The sequence below is a fragment of the Thamnophis elegans genome, chromosome 3 (genome assembly GCF_009769535.1).
Source record: "Thamnophis elegans isolate rThaEle1 chromosome 3, rThaEle1.pri, whole genome shotgun sequence".
In the NCBI taxonomy this organism is placed as follows: domain Eukaryota; kingdom Metazoa; phylum Chordata; class Lepidosauria; order Squamata; family Colubridae; genus Thamnophis; species Thamnophis elegans.
In genome coordinates, this window is record NC_045543.1 from 129,320,853 (window position 1) to 129,342,568 (window position 21,716).

The 21,716-nt window shown below is 40.3% G+C and overlaps 1 protein-coding gene across 6 annotated transcripts in view; it reads right to left on the reverse strand.

Annotated features, from left to right (window-relative positions):
* Positions 1-21,716, reverse strand: part of SLC1A3 (solute carrier family 1 member 3) — a 47,481-nt gene that overhangs the window by 16,018 nt on the left and 9,747 nt on the right. For 3 of the 6 annotated variants that reach the window (XM_032213730.1, XM_032213726.1, XM_032213725.1), the window contains exon 2: positions 8,580-8,717. The exons of the other annotated variants lie outside the window; for them this stretch is intronic. In XM_032213730.1, the coding sequence (XP_032069621.1) occupies positions 8,580-8,717 (138 nt within the window). The remainder of the gene's footprint in view (positions 1-8,579; positions 8,718-21,716) is intronic. 6 annotated transcript variants of the gene reach the window in all.

The following is a 21,716-nucleotide window of genomic DNA, read 5'->3' on the forward strand; positions in this document are numbered from 1 at the left end:
ACCTGCGGAAACTGCTAGGGAAAGCTACTGAACAAATTGTAACTCACCTGGTTTTTTGAAATTAAATATTAATGACAGTACAGGTAGCCTATATCCATTTTATGCATGTCATGCCCTTTCAGCTGTTACTTCATTCTATCAAAATTCTATATAATTTTGTGGGTTTTTTCCCTCCAACTGCAAGGAAATCTTATTTGTTTTTACATGTTGTTACCTTGAACATTCATTTTGTTATAGGCACATTTTCCCAAAGTGTGGATTTTTGCTTCCTCAATATACAAGTTCTATAAAGATTCATTGGTCTGAGAAATACCTGAAAAAATGCAAATGAAATGATGCAGCTTGGCAAATGGCACAAACTGACAGGTAATTAAATTGTATCTGAAAAGGAATCCAGGGTGGAATCAAATCACTGGCTTTTAAATCAAAGAATAATAAATATAACCAAGGGATTCCTATAGTGCTCCCTAACATTTCAACCCCGCAACGAAAGCAGAAATGTGGTGCATACATACAGGAAGAGCAGCTCTGTTGCTGGGTGAGGATAGAAGTTAAAGATCTAACAAATCTGGAAGACGTGAGATCGTTTTGCCTACAGTAGGGATGCCTAACTTTTCTAAGATTAAAGCTTAAGTGTCCACAGGTCTGATGGTGTTGTTAAAGTGAGGACAGCGGAGCTGCTCAGCTGCAAAGCAAGATTTGCTCCTTTTGTACATGCATGCAATGTCACAACACAAGTACAAAAAGAGCAAAATGCTGGTTTTATCTTTTGCAAACCTCTCCCTGGTCTCTGCAAAGGATACGCTAATAAAGAGTAGACGGCATTTTTAGGAAACAAGATGCTGCATCATAGTTTGTTTTGAACTGTTTTTGCATTCTTGTTTGCAATTATATGCACGCACACTAGGTTTGCACAGCTCGTTGGATTCACTTTCCAAAAGGTTCACAGCATAAATATAACACCTCTCTCTAACTGCTTAAAGCAAAGTATTGGTTGAATCGGAAACATTGCACTGTCCCAATGACAAGGGGTGGAATATAGTTCTTAGGTACAGTAAAAAAAAAACCCAAAATGTTCCCCTGATTAATCCAGTTGGGACGTTTTAGATACAAATAAAGCTAAAAGTATATATTTTAGAGGTAATCCTCAGATTGCATCCATAATGGAGCGTGCCCATCATGGATGTAACTCATGACAATTTTATAGCCTTTTTTGTGTCAGTTGTGAAGCGAATGCTGTGGTTGTTAAGTACACCGATGGTTTGCTATGGGCAGGTTTTGCTGAAAACTGGAAGTAAATATCAGTTCTTGGCAAAACTGTCATAAAATATGATCACGTGATTGCGGGCTGCCACAAACAGCTGTCCCACTTGCTGAATGCCTGGAGTACAGTCATATGACCATGTTGGACAGAACCATTGGAATTTTGAATCTGGGTCGTACGTCCTGATCTGTCAAAGTCTGTCAAAACTTCAAATGATTACTAAGTGACTGGTCGTAACTCAAAGACTACCTGTATCTTGTAATTCAGTTCTTAGGGTAAGTCTGAGGAAGTAACTCGTCTGTCTGTTCCTTTCTGTTATAGCCCAGCAACAGCCTGTGCTGCGTTCTAATTGGTCGGGCGAAGCACAGCCTGTGATTGGTGGTTGTAATGACAGTTAAATGACAGTTGGTACCTGAGAGTATAAATACCTGTGATTGGTGGTTGTAATGACAGTTAAATGACAGTTGGTACCTGAGAGTATAAATACTGTGACAGTTGTAACACATTCTGAATCGCTTGTCACCTACTAATAAACATCTTACTCTCTGATTCCATGGCTCCTGCTTCGTTCCCTCACACAACACATATACAACACTTTCCATTTCAGAATTTGTCACTTGTATCACTACCACTCAACTGTACTCCGTTCCCTAGATTTGGCGAACTACCTCTGGCTCTTCAGAGACTTGTGGAAATTATTTTCTTCAGGCTCAAAAGTAATTTTGTCTTTTGCTGTAACTTCTCACAGCCCTTGATGCTGATGCCAGGTTGCACAATTGGAATACCCTTCTGTTTTTCAACCTTGGAAACTTTAAGATGGGGGTGGACTTCAACTGCCAGCATTCCCCGACCAGTCTTGCTAGCTAGGGACTTCTGGGAGCTGAAGTCCACCCATCTTAAAATTCCTGAGGTAGAGAAATACTGCAATAGCCTAGTCGAAACGCAAACACAGACACGCACACACAAACCCCGAGGCCCATTTTCCGAGAGCTGCATCCCATTTCTCTACTCCCAACTTTGCAAGAGCAAAGTAACGCAGTATTTCTAGATATCCAAGTTCAGTGGCACATTTCCTGTTCTTCACATCTGCCAGAGTAGGAGCCTACTGTGTGGGCTGTTTAGATACCACTTTAACTCTTTGCATTATTCCATCTTTTCCTCATGATATTGGAATGCACCACACAATATGCTTTTTGAAGAGAAACTAAGGGAGTAATTTATCTTCTTTATGTGTGCTAAGCAGAGCAGGAGGTAAGGACTAGCAGGGATTCACAGCAAGCCATAGAATGGTGATTAGTAACAGCTGACAGCCTTGAACCGAGCCTCTTTCTCTTGGGTTGCCTCATTGTAATACCAGAGCACAAAGAACTAACTGTCCCAATGCCAAGAATCTGAAATGAAGGCTCACAGAAATAGCAGCCCAAAATTTTTCGGTAACTAAAGGCAGCCAATACCTGCTTGCTAGAGACCTGAAGAGACCATCCTTTGATGGATGTGACACTTAAATTAACCTGCTCTCCTATAAAAGCATTTTCCCATATCATTAATTGGCTTAAAATGGCCTTTTCTGGTAGCTGGGCTATGAGTTGGGTGAGGATAAGAAAGTAAATGATGTATAATCAAAGCCCATTAGCTTCTGAAAAAAAAAGGACTTTCACTTGATGATTTTGCTGGATTCCCTAATGTTGAAGTAACACAGTGAAACACAATGATTTAATTAGAGGGAAGTCCATCAAAGTAACTTCCCAAGCCAACCAAACTTCTTGAAGCATAGCAAATTAGCAGAAAAACCAGTATTGGAAAGGGGGGGGGGGTCTGAGGTAATACATCTGCAACATTTCCCCAATCTGTTACAATAATAACAGATTTAAATCTGATTAAAAGATTAGCACATTAACTTGGCTAGGAAACACCATTCCTTTCCTCCCAATTTATCCATCCACAGATATGGTAAATGCTCAGATGTTATAAAGTGTCTTTTATTGAAATAATGCTTTTCTTAATTGCTCAATACATATTAGCCCTCCAGTGGTTTCATAGGCAGGGCTAAACCATGGTTTATGAATGTTTTGTAACTATGCCACAACTGGCTGAGTTCACATATTGTTCTAGGCCAGTGTTTCTCAAAATTTGGTAACTTTGTGATGTATGGAATTCAGCTTCAGGAATTTCCCAGCCAGTATGCCAAGTTTAAAATACACTGTTCTAAGCTAATCTAAATAAAACGTTGTTCCAGGTTGATAAGAAACAAGTTTCAAGAACTTCCAAATTCATCAGAGTTAAGAAAAGGCCACAGGTTCATATTATTTTTAAAAAGTCTTTTTCTTCAGAACTCATTTTAAAAATATTTACAAATATCCCCACCAACTCATATCTGGCTTTCTGACAACAGGAAAATGATAGCCCAGCGGCTACTAGGCACTTCTCATTAGAATTAGGATAAGAACAAACATTTTAACAAATATTGTGCTCACTCTGATTGGCTATATAAATACTGACTTCCTGTCCCTCAGTTTATATAGTTTGGTGAGATAATCACGTGCTCTTACAACTTTGGGAACATTCTAATAACTGAGGGTAAGTTTATTACTGATTTCCCACATTTGCATCATTTGAATGTGGTAGCAAAACGGAGAGCTTATTTTAGTTTACAAGCCAAGGAGAGCCTATTCAAATGTTATTTATTATTCCTTCCTTCTTTCCAAATATAGGGAAAAAACGATCAACAGTGATGATGATAATGGCACAAGGAAGTTGGAAACAAGAATGTAAGGCAAGTGATGAGATGCATTCCTGAAAAACATGAGCCATGAAGCTATTCCTCTGTAGGAAGGCAAAGGGTTGCAGGGTCAAATGCAAACCAGATCTCCAGGTTCACAGTTAGCCACTATGTTTTGACCTCTGGAAACATAGGTCAGTGTTTATAGCCTTGGCGGAATTCCTGACTTAAGGCAGCAGAAGAAAAGTCAGACGAGGCAGTCAGACTGCATAGAGAAGGCGTGTCAAATTCAAGGCCTGGGGACCAGATCCGGCCCACGTGGTACTTAGATCTGGCCCACGGGACCTCCATGGAAACAGCAAAAGACTGACCTACAGTGCTTCAGGCCAGCGAAAACGGGCTCCTGAGCTCTGTTTTCAGATGCTACGATCTCCTGCAACCATCTGCCAGTGAAAACGGACGGCCCAAGCTCATTTTTCACTGGCAGAGGATTGCAGGAGGCCCTAGCAGCTAAAAATGGCGCTTGGGAGTCTGTTTTCAATGGCAGAGCACTGGAGCCACCACAGGTGCCCCTGACAGGAGTGATGTCGAGCTGGCCATGCCCCCTGGCCACACACACCGTCCCCCTGAGATCAAACACAACCCTGATGCAGCTCTCAATGAAATCAGGTTTGACACCTCTGGCATAGAAAAAGAAGTTTAAGTGCATAGTGGTCCTCTTGCCTTCCTTTGAACAAGGAAGCAATGTCCTAAGCATGACTTAAGTTCTCCGCTTCCTAAATGCATCCATGGCAAGACAGAAGACTAGATTAAATAGGTGCTTGGCCTGATCCTACAAGACTCTGCTGATCTTAGGCTTCTAGAATGGAGATGAAGGATGCTAAAAACCACTCACAGTGATTGGCTAACCACAGGAAGTGCCAGAGAAGGTGAATAACACCTTAAGCCTCCTACTATGGGTACAATACTTTGAAATGAAGTGGCTAGAATTTATGAAGAAGCAGATGCAATAAAGTTTACAGTGGGAAATTTATTTGATGACAAATGAATTACCTCCACAAGCGGCAAATAATGCTGTATAGCAGATGCTGGGCATAAGATTTGTGTTTGTGAGAGCCTTAGTGTGTTGTGTGAGCCCAACCTATGATTTAGTTCTAATGCTGCTCAACTCCATTTGATTCTGCTCTTCTAACAGACTTCTGAAGTTATACAGCTGACTCTGGGTGTGTTCATATACCGCATTTTTCAGAGTATAAGAGTCTCCAGAGTATAAGACGCACCCAAATTTTCATCCTTTTTTTAGGGGGGAGGGAGGAAAGTGCGTCTTATACTCCAAAAATACAGTAGTTAAACTTAGGTAACCATCAAAGATCTAGCAGTTATATTCACATAGTACACTAAGCTTGGTGTTAACCTTAAGTAGGGCTTTTTGGCTACGTTTGTTAGTTACTGGGTAAGTTTATAATTCAATGTACAGATAGTCTTCAACTTATGACCACAAGACCACAATTGGGATAATTGGGATAATAATTTCTTTCATAAGTTGGTATATTTGTAAGATGACCCAATCTTACAGCTATTTTACTGCTGTTAAGCAAATCACCTCAGTTGTTAAGTGAATCATGCAATCGTTAAGCAAATTCAACTTCCCTAGTTTATGTTTTTGTCAAAAACTAGGTGGGAAGGTTGCAAATGGTTATCAGATAGCAGGATGGTGCAACTGGTTGAGAATGTGAACTGATTGTCAAGCGCCCAATTTTGATCATGTGACTGTGGTGTGATGTGACATTTGTAAGTGAAAGGGGAGGTCATAAATTGCTTCTTCCAAGACTGTCCTAATTTTGAAGGTTGAACAAATGATCATAAGTTGAGGATCACCTATATACAGGGGTGGGATTCAGCCGGTTCGGACGCATTCGGGCGAACTGGATGCTAATTTTACATCTGGTTCACTGAACCAGTAGTTGCAAGGCCTGTCTGGCTACTCCCATCCCTCCCCTCCCCTGAGTCTCCACGCAGCCCATTTTGGATGCCAGGTAAGAGCAGGGCCCATGTGGAGGCTCTGGGAGGGCAAAAAACAGGCCTCCCAGAAGTTCGGAAACAGGGGAGACCTTTTCGCCTCCCGGAGGCTCAAAGGAATCCTCCGGAGCCTGGGTAGGATGAACCCCTCCACCCATGGTGCAGGAGGCTGGGTAGGGCACGCCCACCATGGCCACGCCCACCCAGCAACCGGGCAGAGAACTGGTTGCTGAATTTTTTGAATCCCACCCCTGCCTGTATTGCATGAACCACCTAATGCTTAATAATTCAAAGATCCAGGTTCAGAGTGTGATTGAAAACAATCTGTCTCACATAGACTCTTTCTCCAGGGAAAAAACTATTTTTCCAATATCCAAGAAAGAGCTTCCTTTTTCTCCAGCAGTTGCTTTAACTAGGATAATTATAAGTGACACAAAACAGGTTCAGTTTTTACCACTCTACTTTTTTTATACCTGTAATTTTAACAACTTAAAAAAACCTAATTATTTTCAAATTCTGCCAGAGACCATTTTAGCCATGCTACATCTCTCTCACTCTCCTCTTCAATAATAAAGCATGGGCATGAGGATCGTACCCACCCTTCCTAAGAATTAAAAATGGTTAAAAAAATGGCTACCTGAACATTATGGCTTGTACAGAAAACATGCACAGTCTTAAAACAGCATTAGAATCTTTTCATCTAATGCTCTTGCAAAATCCAACAATATTATTGTCATTACTTTAAAAGTAATCTTCCCTTTCATTTGTTTTTTTTTCCCCACTCTAAAAATCTCCATATGTTTTACTGGAAGTTATACTCTCTCCTTCTTTAGCTCACACACCAGTGTTTTTCAGAACTGAAATGTGCATAAGTTACCCATCTGTGTTTGTGAAAGGGGGAAGTAGGAAATCATACCAGCTGCTTTCAAATAATTCCAAGTTACCTTGGGGGTCCCCTTGATAGAAGGTGGCCAATAATATTAAACATCTTTCCCTATAAAACAGCACCCTGAGGCCAACTTCCAGTTTCCGAGAGTTTTCTGCAAGTATTCTCCGAGAGAACCTGCTACAGATTTAGTTTTATATGCAGTTTGGTTGCAATATTGTAAGGAAATCCTTCGTTTGTTTTTAAAAAAAAGCTGTAACTCAAGAGGAATATGCAGGAGATAAATAATTATCCTAGTTGGAGCAGTCGTTGGAGAAGAAAGCTCTTTCTGCGATGTTGGGAAAATCGTGTTTGCCTGAAAGATTCAGAGAATGGTGGCTACCTCTAGAACGGTGGCCTCTGTAGGAAGGCTGGGGGGGTCATATAGGCTGGGCATTTTTTCAGAAAGATATTTGGAAGAAGTAAGAGGAACAAAACATGACAGGGCAGGTACGAGGAGGCCCAAGCTTGTGTGAGATCAGGCAGGGTGGGAAGCAGGGTTCACCGACAAAAGCGCGCACGACAAAAGCACACCGACAAAACCACAGCGAGAAAACCGCAAGGTCGAAATCGTGCCCACAACAGAGCTCCGACAACAGCGCTCCGACAACAGCGCGCCATCAACAAACAACGCAAAAACAAGGTAATAATTCAACCCCAACCCCAACCCCAACCCCAACCTTAACTCTAATTGCGCTGTTGTGGGCGCGCTGTTGTGGCGCGCTGTTATGGGCGTGATTTCGACCTCGCAGTTTTCTCACCGCGGTTTTGTCGGCACGCTTTCGTCGTGTGCGCATTTGTCGGGTCACGTGGAAGCAGGCGCTAGGCTATAAGACCCAACAGGTCAAAAAGCAGGCCCAAGTCTGTGCAATCTGGCAGGGTGGAAACTGTTCAGAGGGAGGTCCTAGGAGGCCCAGCAGAAGGCTTGTATTAAAATTTATGATAACTTATTTATAGTCGTATAGTTTTGTAATGATTTTTAATGGACTGTCTGTAAGCTGCCTAGAGCTGCCTCTGGTGAGGTGGGAGGCCTAGAGGTCAAGTAAGTAAGTGAGTGAGTAAGCAAGCAAATAAATAATAAATAAGCAAGCAAGCTAGGCATGTGCTGCAGTGTACGCCTGGAATTTAAAATAGAGTATTGCCCTGCGCCAGGCCTCTCGTACCCCGAGGCACCCTATTCTCTGCTTAATGACCCGCACTGTCATTTAATGACTGCAACTGGGAGAGTCAGGATTGCAGTCATTGAAGAAGGCAACCTTGCTTATCAACTACAACCACTTACCACAACAAAGGACTATCTGCAGTCATTCACCTTACAATTGTAATCAATTAATGAATAAATAAATATTTTATCTCAGTTTTTAACTAATGTTGTTGGAAACCGAACCTTTCAGCTTCTTTATGCAAGCAAATATCCTCCCACAGAACTTTTATCCTTTCATTAAAAGAGCTTATTTTTGACCGAATAATCACTATCATGAATTGACACGTTATAACATCACATTCTAGATTCTTTGACGGGCTTAGAGAATATCCTTAGATACTGTTTTTTTTTAAAAAACAATACACATATACACCCAAAGAGAAATGTTAAAACTTGAATGACAGTAGTAAAACACAAAAAGAAATTAGAAAATAATTTACACCAGTACCTGTTACTAAGCTGGATACAATGAGAGGCAAAACCAACATTTGCAGCATTCTCATTAACAGTTCGCCAGGGAAGGAAAAATATTTCACTTCTCGGTAGCTGAAGTGATAGGATCGGAGAGAAAAGCCAAGGATGATACCTAAGAAAAAAAGAAACCATGGTGCTTTATTCTTCTGCAAGCATTATTTAAACACATAGATTTGGTACAGCTGTAACTGACAAGGACATTCATAGATACACTGAGGGCAGAACTACACATTCTCACCAATTTGATGTTGGCTGCTACTAAGCTTGTAGACTATGGGGTTTGTGAGGCAACAAAATATTCTCTGCTGAATTATCTCGCTCTCATGACTGCCAGAAAAGAAGGAAATAATCTAAAATTGATTTTCCTGAGGTTATGAGTGTGTTTGGACTTTGCACACTTAGGAATTGCCCTGAAGAGAAATCCTCACATAAACTTATTTTATTCTGAAAAAAATAATGATGTACAATCAAGCTATTGATCATTGATGATCATTGTACGCATATTCTTTTCAGTAGTCTACTTTTCAACCAGAAAGTAGAATAACTCATATACCCGTGATGGCGAACCTATGGCACGCATGGCAGAGGTGGTACACAGAACCCTCTCTCTGGACATGCCTGTTGTCACCAACTGCTCTTCTGGTTTACGGTGCGTGCCTGCTAGCTGATCTTCATGGGTCCCAGAGCACCAGAAAACGGCCTGAAAACAGCCCCCAAAACAGCCAAAAAACAGACCATTTTCAGGCCATTTTTCGGACTGTTTTTGGGACCTTTTTAAGGCAGTTTTTGGCCCGAAAAAGGCTGAAATTTGGCCTGAAAATGGCCCCAAAACAGCCTGAAAACACCCAAAAGATGCTCCAAAAACAGACATCCATGTGCCAGCTAGCTGCTGTTTGGGTCTCCAGCACTCCAGCACGGGTACACACATGCACACACGTACTGGTCTGGGCACTCGGTGCCGAAAAGGTCCGCCATCACAGCCATATACAGTACTAAAGACACAGTCCCCTATGCTATTCAGAAGCCTCACAAAGGGCAGTGAAGTTTATTCCCATCTCATTTGGAGAGAATTGCAAATTCTGGATGTTACTCAATTCTGTTTGTGTTTTAGGAAGAAAAACAGTTCTCTCCATCCTTTCTTTTGATTGGAAGTGAGGGAAGGGCCTTTGTAGGCCATTCATGGTTGCCCCTGCTTCCTTTCCATTGACCGCAGGAACAGTTGGTATGCAGCTGTACAGTTCTGAATGAATGTAGGACCATTTTATTTTATACTCTTCAGCAGTTGAGCCAGTCTTAAACAACAAGGGGACTTAAAAGAGCACATGTGAACGCAAGCTTATTCTGAAACTACAAGTACCCTCCTTTTTGCTATGAGTACAAGGAGTAACCCAGACAAAAATAAAGACCAGTTGGTTAAAGTGGGTGAGGTATCAGGCTACAAACTGGGAGACCACGAGATCTCCTTAGGCATGAAACCAGCTGGGTAACTTTGGGCCCTCTCCCAGCCCAAGGAAAGCAATGGCAATGGCAAACCACTTTTGAAAAACTTTGCCAATAACATTTCAAGGACGACTCTATGCAATTTACAAGAGTTTTTTTTTAAAAGAAAACTTACTCCAAGACATCAAACCACAAGATGAGCAGCATATAAATTTTATAAATGAATAAAGACTCACACAGACAAACACACAAAAATTTCCATGCAAAGTTTTGGAACTTTACAAATTCCTCTCTGCGTTTTTGCAATTAAAATACCAATTCACTGATGAATTGGTTATTGTCTTCCATTTCATTAAAGGCACCATAGATGACAGAGCAATGACTGCAGGTAAAAAAATAGAATAACAAGCAAGGCGGGTTGGAAATCAAAGGGGCTCCGTTATAGATTCTATGTAGAGATAGAATACCGCTCCTCTACAAAGGTTTAAGTTTCCTAACTAGTGTGAGCCTATCTGTGGAACAAAGCCCACTAAGAAATCTCCAAAAGTTGTTCTGCAGGTTTTCTCCTGACTTTTTACAGGGGGTAGGGGGGAAGAGAGGAAGCAAGCATTCCAAAAGAAGACAAGGGGAGCACATATTTAAAAAAAAGACAAAGAAATTCTGATGCCCTGATTTTTTTCAGAATGATGCATTAAAAGAAACTGCCCAGGTGTGCAATCTAAACAAAGACAAAAATGAAAAAGCTTGCAAGATGTAGCTCTACATAATCACCAAACCAAACGCAGATTTTTGATTCTAATTTGTACATCTTCATGTTAAAAGGGAAATATAAACGCGGAATTCTGAAATGCAACTCTGCTTCGTTGCTAAATTCAATTAATAATTTAAATCTTTTCATTAGGAGAACATGTAGCAATATATGGAACAGACTGTTATTGCAGGATAAACCTATATATGTCAACACCAATCTTAAGTAAGATAGGATGCACTATGGCAGTATTTTTCGAACTTAGCAATTTTAAGATAATATAAACTTCAACTCAACTGGAAGCTGGTTGAGGAATTTGGGGAAATGAGATTCACACATCCTAAAGTTGCCAAGTTTGGAAAAAACACCAATCTATGGCATTTAAATTTGGAACAAACTATCAATATCAATATCAATATCAATAGCAGTAGACTTATATACCGCTTCATAGGCCTTTCAGGCCTCTCTAAGCGGTTTACAGAGAGTCAGCATATTGCCCCCAACAATCTGGGTCCTCATTTTACCCACCTCGGAAGGATGGAAGGCTGAGTCAACCCTGAGCCGGTGAGATTTGAACCGCTGACCTGCTGATCTAGCAGTAGCCTGCAGTGCTGCATTTAACCACTGCGCCACCTTGGCTCTTCTAACTAATATTGATATCCAAAGCACAAATGTCAAAAATTGCTTTTTTACTATTTTTTACTATTATTTGCAAACCAAAATAAAGGAAAAAGGAATAAAATTACAATATTTCCATGAAAACAAATTTCACCAATTGTATGCTTAAATAATTGCTTCTTGCCCAAAGCACTCAACCAATATTGATCTGTTCATTATTATTGTGTATTCCCACAGTGTTAAAACCTTGGAATTTACCTGTTATGGTTTGGCATTATATGAAACTATTATTTCTTGCTTAACAAATTGGGTTATTTAAAAAAAATATCCTGCCTTAGCATTATAAAGTAGTGCTTCCCAACTGGATAAATTATCCATATTTGGGTAAAAGTGATTTTTTTTTCTTTTGGTAATGAAACATTAACTATTACCCAATCACAATAGGGACATTGAAATTGACTTAAAGTGTTTTGCTCACATTAGGTAAATAGGAATTTTGATAGCAATTTTGAATATGAAAGGAAAAAGATTGGGACGTTTTGGTCAAAGTAATGTCCTTGTCTCTCAGAGAAAACCTGGAAGGTAAATCAAATCAAGAAACTGATCAAGAACTTTGTTTCTCTTAAACTAGACAAAAGGAAATATCTGACTCTATATCAGACACAATTATATACATCCAATTACAACAGTTAATTGATGTTATAACGGCACTGGGGAAAAAATGATTTATGACCATATTTCATACTTATGACCATTGCAGCATCCTCATGGTCACGTGATTCATATTCAAATGCTTGACAACTGACTCACATTTATGACGGTTGCAGTGCCCCAAGGTCATGTGATCTCCTTTTACAACCTTCTGACGAGCAAACTCAATGGGGAAATCACATTCACTTAACAACCGTGTTACAAATTTCACAACTGCGGTGATTCAGTTAACAAACCTGGCAAGATAAGTCGTAAAATGGGGCAAACCTCGTTTAACAGATTTTTCACTTAGCCAACATAAATTTTGAGCTAATTACAGTCGTAAATCGAGGACTACCTACAGTCCTTCATGATATTAAAAATGTATGAAATGTGCTTATATTTGCTGAGCTTTCCCCATCTACTTCATTTGCATTTTATCAGATATATCGGGGGGGGGGGGGGGAGGAATGCTAATGATTCTTTTGCTTATACAGCTGAAATCACTCCAGAGGCAAAAGGTGTGGGATTCCTGACATGGGCTTCCCCTCTCCTGCCGCTATGAACTGGCTCCACTACCATCTACATAATGGAGGAGAAAGCTTGATATGGCACCTTTGATAAGAGCATAAAGCTGTATCTGCTCAAAACTAAGATAAGGTCTTCCAATATGTACGTACAAAGAAACAAAGATAAAGAATTTGACATGAAACAACTGAAAATTTGGAATTTAAGTTGAGATTTAAGTTGAAGAAGCTGAAGACAGGTAAGAATTTTAATGGCAACACAATAATAGGGCAATTATAACTGATAATGTCACAAATTGATATTTTCTAGGTTGCTAGAAACTAAAGTAACTTCTTTTTGGGAAATCAGTGTGATATGATGTCTATACATGTTTATGTTTGAATATAAGTGTGTTTCTATCAATATGGCACCTCTACATTTTCCTTGAGCATTTCCCTCTGACCAAAAGCTAAAGCCACAAAATCAAAGAACAGTCCTCAAACTTAACATTATTTTCAGTTACATCAAATCTTAATTATATCTAAAGACTATGAGACAATACTGTTTGTTGGTCTTCTAACTTGGTTAAATGAGAAACTCTTGTAAATAAATTAACTGCTATGTCAAGTCGCACATTCTAGAGATCAATTATTCACATATTGATCCACATTTCTACAAATGTGTATGGTTGACTTTACATCCATTCTGTATCTCAGAAATTGACAGTCTATTGTCTTACCCGGCAACCTTTTTTCTATTCAACAACTATTCACGTTTGCAAGACAAAATCAAAGAATTAATGGATGATTTAAAAGAAGTATGAGGTCTATTACTTACAATTCCCTTTGTAATCAGTGGTATTTGCAGATACCTGATCTTGTCTAGCTGATAAACCAACATTACGTTATCTGCAAAGTAAGACATAAAATTGCATTGGTTGCACTTTTGGATGACCTCTGCTAGGAGTAGGATGAGAGTAGTGTGTATGTTGATGATACTCTCTTTTTATACATCTACTCTAGATCAACTAAGTGATGTGAAGGTTCTGTCTGGAGACTGATGATTTGGCTGGGGAATAACAGGTTTTAACTCAAGCCAAGCAAGACTGAGTGACTTCGGATACTAGGGCTCTGCACAGCACTGATGCTGTTATCTAGTTTGGTAATGAAAAACCTGCAAGAAAAGGGTTCCACCACAAAACCGCACTTGACTCAACCGCGTCCGACTAAACTGCGTCGCTGACGTCATCAACAGGGCGACAACAGCGCAGAGACAGAAGCACGCTGTAAACCCTAAACCTAAAATTAACCCCTAAACCTAAACCTAACCCCCCTAAAGCTAATCCTAAACCTAACCCTAAACCTAACCCTTAACCTAACCCTAAACCTAATCCTAACCCTTAACCTAACCCTAAACCTAACCCTAACCCTTAACCTAACCCTAACCCTAAACCTAACCCTAACCCTTAACCTAACCCTAAACCTAACCCTAACCCTAACCCTAAACCTAACCCTAACCCTTAACCTAACCCTAAAGCTAACCCTAAACCTAACCCTAAAGCTAACCCTAAACCTAACCCTTACCTTAAGTTGAATCGACTTGCTTTCAAAGCGCTATTTAAAGCGCCCTTCTTTCTCTGCGCTGGCTGTTGTCACCCTGTTGATGACGTCAGCGACGCGGTTTAATCGGGGGCGGTTTAGTCGAGCGCGGTTTTGACAGGTCACGCAAGAAAAGAACCAAGCTCAGAGAGCACCAAGGACCTTCACCACTTGAGGTCCAGTTACATTCTTGCTATAAAAGTTAAGACACTCTCACATTGTGTAGGCCCAACCTATGGCATGCGTGCCACAGTTGGCACGTAGAACCATTTCTGAGGGCATGCGAGGCATTTACCCTATCAGCTCCAGCATGCATGCAAGCGTGCACTGGCCAGCTGATTTTTGGGCTTGATTTTTGCCCTCCAAAGGCTTCCCTGAAGCATTCAGAGGGCAAAAAAATCACCCAATGCGCAAACCAGAGTTTGGGAATGGACTTCCGGTTTGTGTGTTCAGCTGTTTTTCCAGAGGGAGAAAAACCGCCCAACAGGCAATCCGGAAGTCTGTTCCCAAACTTCCGGTTTGCATGTTGGGCCCTTTTCCGCCCTCCCCAGGCTCCTAGAAAGCCTCTGGAGCCTGGGGTGGGCAAAAAATGGACCTACCGGGTCCACTGGAAGTCAGAAAACAAGTTTAGAGTGATTGGTCCAAAGTCATATAGCTGGTTCTGAATGAAAGTGTGCTGTCTGGGGAATTCTGGGAGCTGAAATCCAGATGTTTTAAAGCTGCCAAACTTGAAAAACACTGCACTATACTGGTGAACTGTCAAGTTTACATACAAATGTAATGCAACAAAAATTAATTTAAAGTATGTTGATTAGTATATGTTTAAAGTGACAATAAAGTTTCTACTCTACTCTATTTTAATACACTGCTTGCCTGATGCAGATTTCATGGCAAATCGTGAACCAAAAGTAATGGGGGTATCAGCATGTCCAAACCATCTTTTTACAATCAGTTTAATTCTCCTTACAATGTTACAATGGAAAGCATACTTTTTAAATACTAGAACCACACAAATAAAAACGAGATGAGATAACATCAGTGAACTTCCATTAAGGTCATCCAGGAGCCTTTCATGGACCAACAAGAAAAGTAAGAAAGTAAGAACATAGGGACAACTGATTATGCCAAAGGATCATCTCATTTTAAAACTAGCAAGACGTTCTTCAACAACAAGACATACAAACACAGAGTATTGTTTTCTGCTGTTGGAGTAACGGGAAAATATTTTTGGACCACCGGCCACACTAGCTCTTTATATGGCATGCCAAGACCACTCTTTTTGAAACAAACAAAGTAAACACACATAGAACCCAACAAATCCTTCCAAAACTTAATCTCACTTAACAAATTCAAAAGTTTAACTTTGTCGAAGAACTAAAACTTATTGAATTCCACTTAAATTTCAGTTGTAGTTGGGGATTGGGTCAAGAGCAGATTATTCGATACTGAGAAATATGTTACACATGAATAAAAACATGGGATTTGCAGGACTTTGGATTTAATTTTGAAAAGTTGCTTTGGAGATCTCTCTCTCTCTCTCTCTCTCTCTCCCCCTCCCTCCCTCTCTCTCTCTGTCTCTCCCCCCCCTGGCCCTCCCACCCTTCACACCACACAGACATACACATACGCACATACTAAACACTGGTAATATTTTCAATATTCATAGACAGCAGTATATGAAAAACCTGCTTCTAATGTCAGTTCTGGTCTTTGTGAGGTGGCTGTTCTCTCAAGCATCACGTTGTTCCCATGAAAAAATGTTCAACAACCATTTCACTGTGATTTTAATGAATGTTATCAAGCAAAGCAGTTTTTAATATACATACATATATACATACAGACAGACACATACATATATATCAGTGGTGAGATTCAATTTTTTTTACTAACCGGTGGGTGTGGCTTGGTGGGTATGGCTTGGTGGACGTGGAAGGGTAGGTTACTATAAAATCTCCATTCCCACCGCACTCCAGGGGAAGGTTATTGCCAAGCCTATCTGGACCATCTCCAAATCAGCAGTGGGATTCAAAAAAATTTACTACTGGTTCTGTGGACGTGGCTTGGTGGGCGTGTCAGGGGAAGGATACTGTAAAATCTCCATTCCCTACTCCAGGGAAAGGTTATTGCAAAATCCCCATTCCCTCCTGATCAGCTAGGACTCGGGAGGCAGAGAATAGATGGGAGAGGGGCCAGTCAGAGGTGGTATTTACCAGTTCTCTGAACTACTCAAAATTTCTGCTACCGGTTCTCCAGAATATGCCCTTCATAATGGTCTAAACTTCAATTATATGTGCCTTGTTTCCCCAGTCAAATATAATCACAGAATTGGTAGCAGCTATTTAGACACTGAGTTTATATAGTGTACCTGGTTTGGGCAGGAGTCCAAAGAAAGAATCCAAGACAATTGACTATCCAACCTCTACTTAAATGCATCCACTGAAAAAAAAACTTGCTAGTTGAAGACTGCCATTATATACTGCCTCTTCTTCTTCTCCCCAGACTAAATATTCCCAGTTCTTTCAACCTCTTCCTATAGAAAATAATCCCTTCTCCTCTGAATATCTTTGTTACCTTTCTTTGAACTAGTTCCAGTTGGTTTGAAACCTTTCTAACATGCAATGCTTTGAAACAATGCAAGAATGTGATGTCCCAAAGGTGCTTTTTCAAAAGGCAACTGGACTTTGTTTTTCTGAACTGAAGAAGGTTCTTCGATGAGAAGCGAAAGGCCTTTAAGGAAAAACAAAGTCCAAGTTACCTTCTGAAAAAAGCATCTTTGGAATAACCATGACCTGGATGACTGAGAATCTCCATAGACAATGAGAATGTGATATTATTACTGATTAGGAACCACTATTAATATAGCCTAAAATCACATTTACATTGTTTGCAATCACATCTCAAGGGTGACTCATTTTGTTCTTTTTATCCACTCAGTGCAACATTATTTCTGCATGTACTATTGCTAATCTTGGTATTTTATCATGCTGTATCTATGCAGTTACATACTCATTATTTGAATAATTTTGCATTGATCATGTTTAAGTATGTTTAAGTGTACTTTATTATTTTCATCTATTTTCTTTAGCCTACTAAGATTATCTTGACTTTTATTTATTTTCTTCAAGGTATTTTGTTATCTATCCCAATGTTGTATTTTCTTTTGATCTAATAAAATTAATATTCTCTCCATCTTCTCATCCACGCCATTAATAAAACTATTGATGAGTAGAGGATCATAACCGAACCTTGAGATATCTCAATACTTCTCTATGGTTTGGTGGTTTGGCTCTTGATGAGTACTCTGAATATGATTTTTGAGAATATGGTTTTTGACAGTATTCAATTGTCACATCAGCCAGCCCACCCTTGAAGAAAAATGTACAAAATGTTTTGCTGAACTGAAAATATAATAAGTCCATAATGTCTTAGAATTCCACTGAGCCTGATTCTAGAGCTATACTCGGCAGCATTTTTCATCTGATGAGAAATCTAGAATTTCATACAGTATTTTATATTTAACAACATTTGTGCTTATCTTATAATACTGTAGTTCTCTGACAGTTCAAGCTGATGTTTCCCCAATTATTATTCATTATTGCAATAAACCATAATCTATATCAGGGGTGTCAAACTCGATTTCATTGATGGCTGCATCAAGGTTGTGTTTGATCTCGCGGGGGGTGGGGTGGAGTGGGGTGGCCAGCATAACATCACTTGTTTTGGGGGGTGCATGTGATGGCCCACTCTGCCAGTGAAAACGGGCTCCCGAGCTCTGTTTTTCCCTGTGACGGCATCTTGCAACCCTCCGCCAGCAAAAATGGAACTCGAGAGGGCCACGCACAGCCCTCGCGAGCTCCCTTTTCCCTGGCAGCGGCACTGTGAGCCAGTCCTTCGCTATTTCCAGGGCAGCCCCATGGGCCAGATCTAAGCACCCCGCAGCTTGGATCCAGCCCCTGGGCCTTGAGTTTGACACCCCTGATCTATATAAACAACTGGTATGCAGTCACTCTACTCCACATTCTGCAAAGGTAGTTATTAAACTAAGGTACATCACTTACTGTACTGTAGTTTCTTATGCTGTGGTGAGCCCACAACTCAGGCAAGCACTTGCAAACAAACAGACAGAAATCAGCTTGGAGGTGTGGGTTTGTTACTATTTCACCACAGTTCTGATGTGAAATTCTAGTTGTCCTATTACCCAATCCTAGCCTGATGGCTGGTCACAAAACAAGAAAGCAACTTGGCTGCATATGAATTGTTTGCATCCTGATTTCATTAAGCCAGAATTTTTAGTTTATAGGGACATATGCCATGCAATCTTTTTCCTCTTTGGTTACAAAACAAACAAAAGAGAAAGGGAGAATATCCAGATACCAATAAAAAAAAAAGTATTTGGGATCCTTTCCTTTCTCTCCACGGCCTGCTTCCCTCCCACAAGGATGGTTGCAACCAACTACCTTCAGTATATTATTTTTTAAATTATTGTTAAATTACCAATTATTTTGTCCAGGGCCAAAGTCTATCTTGCAACTCAGCTCTCAAACTATAAATCCAAACCACAACAAAATCCATATTTCAGTAACATGTTTGTGGAACAACGGCATAAATATTTACTTTTTTGCTGGTGAGGTTACCGAGTGAATGAAAGAAATAGCTACAAAGAAATGTCTAAGTTCACAGATCACCTGAAACCTAGCAAACATGAAAGTAAACATGGTAACATTAAGTTACATTATTTTACTTACCCAAGAACCATGGTGTAACACATCCATTACATCATGGATTCCATGCACGTGAAATCATTTTCAACCTTACTTGTATATGTAGTACAATGATGGGATATGACTGGTACACCCTGGTACGGGCGTACCAGTGCCTGCTGGGAGTACCAGGTACAGTTCCGGAACCCACCTCTGACGTAGTGGTTGGTTATGCTCATCCTATTATCAGATGACAGTAATTCCCATTACCCTCAGCAAGGAAAATACAGGAATGGGTAAAGGGTGCTGTAATTGTTCCTCCAATTGAGGTTCCTCCAATTGAGGTTCTTCAAAAAGTACAGATGCTTTTCATTCAAAGGAAACTCTAGTTCAGAATGTCAATCTCAAGGGCCAGGGCCCGGATCCGGCCTCTGGGGTGCTTAGATCTGGCCCAGGGGGCCACCCTGGAATCAGTAAAGGACCGACTCGTGCGACTCATTGTGCTTCTACCAGTGAAAATAGGAAAATAGCTCTGTTTTCGGCTGTGACGGCTTCCTGCAACCCTCTGCCAGAGAAAATGGAGCTCAGGATCCCATTTTCTCTGGTGGAGGGTTGCAGAAAGCTGTTGCAACTGTAAATGGAGCGCAGGAGACCATTTTCACTGAAAGAGCACTCAGGCCACCATGGGTGCCCTCTGATATGAGTGATGTCAAGCTGGCTATATCCACCTTGGCCTCCCAAGGTGAAACACAACCGTGATGTGTCCCGCAATGAAATCGATTTTGACACCACTGCTCTCTCTATATATCTAGATAGAGCATATCTATATACTGTATTTTTCAGAGAATAAGACGAACCTTTCCCCCTCAAAATAGAGGCTGAAAATCTGGGTGCGTCTTATACACTGAATACAGCATTTTTTGCCCCCTAAAACCCTGCCCCTTCACCAAAATGGCTGTGCATAGTTTGTAGGAAGCTTTCAGAGAGCTCCTGGGGGGTGGGGAGAGTAGAAATGAGCAAAAAATGGGCCATTTTTTGCTCAATTTTGCCCCCCAGCCCCCAGGAGCACTCTATAAGCTTCCTAAAGCTCCTTTTGACAAAAAACTGGCTCGTTTTTGCAAAAGATGGACCGTTTTTTGCTCATTTTTGCCCCCCTCCCAAGGAACAATCTACAAACCTTCTAAGGGCTATTCATGCCCTTTATTTGAAAAAAAAAACAGGGCCGTTTTTGGGAGATTTGCAGAGTACAAAAACTTTTTTTTTTAATTTGCCTCTTCAAAACCTTGCTGCGTTTTATACTCCGGTGCATCTTATACGCCAAAAAATACGGTAGCTTCTTTGACATTAAGGCAAGGTCTTTATTGATTTATTTATGTTGAATTTGGTTTCAACTTCCCAATGTAGCTTATAACACTAATTTTCCTTTGGTTTCCCATCCCAATTACATCTGATCTTGGTTTATTTTTTTGAGTTTTTAGAGTTCTGAAAGGGAAAGCAGTTAATCTGAAAACACGGGGCTAAAATGACCATACTCTAATGCCTAGATGTTTACCCCTATTGATCAGGCAAGACAATGCTGGAAGTTAGGTTGGGCGCACAGGAAGAAGCTAAACAGAGAAGAAACAGACAGGAACTGGAGTTACAGAGGATAATGTATATCCCTTGGGAAAGAAAACTAGCTTCCAGGATAGTACTAGGAATTAAGAACAAACTCATTATCTGAAGAATTTTCCAATGGATGAATGTAAGCAGGAACAATTTTTTGAGGTATAATGTGATAGGCACTTCCATAAATGTTTGCCATGATTGATAATCTCACTCACAAAAGTTCTATTTACTAGAAGGCAACTAATGATGTTGATTCCCTTCAACTTCTCTGGTTCCAACTCCTCAGGATACACTGGTTACACTACTTGGTCTTTGTTTTTCTTGGGAAAGTGGCACATTTCCAAAGGAAGACTTGGGCTGCAGCCATTTACTAGACCAGAAGGAGGTCAATTTTTCTAAACAAATGCTTTTGAGGGCGGAGAGAATAAAAGTACAGGCTACATCCACTTAGATTTGGTGTTTCCAATCCAAGTTGGCTTTCTAAATTTTCCTCTAAAAAAGATTTTAAAAGGAAGGACAACTGTGCAATCTCTATCACACCACTCACCTTTTAGCTAATCGAGAATTGAAGTTGGCATTAAAAATGCCACCATGCCTGCTGTCCCATCATTTGATTTAATTTCTGAGACTCCAGATATTACAACTATGTAGTACTTTGAATGGAAAAAGTGGTTCAGAGTAGCTGAGATATGGTATAGGCTTAAGGCAGAATCTATAACAAAGCAAATCAATCCTGTCAATGGGCAGCGTGAAAATGATGTCTTAAACAGTAGAAGATGGAAGGTTTGGAGCAATCAGAAAATAGTGAAGATTACATTAAATCAATCTTCTTATATTTGGTTCCACCACAAAACTGCGGACGACAAAATCGCGGTTGACGAAAGCACGCATTTGACGTCATCACAGCGCGATGAAAACATCGCGCTGTGATGGAAAAATGTAAAAATAAAGCGAAAACCTTACCCTAACCCCCCCAAACCTAACCCTAAACCTAACCCTTAACCTAAGCCTAAATCTAATCCTAAACCTAACCCTTAACCTAACGCTAAACCTAACGCTAACCTTTAACATAAAATTTAACGTAACCCTAACGCTCTAAACCTAACCCTAACCCTTAACCTAACCCTAACCCTAACCCTAACCTTTATGTGAATCGGCTTGCTTTAATTTTATTGTTATTTCAATTTTTAATTTTTTTCGTC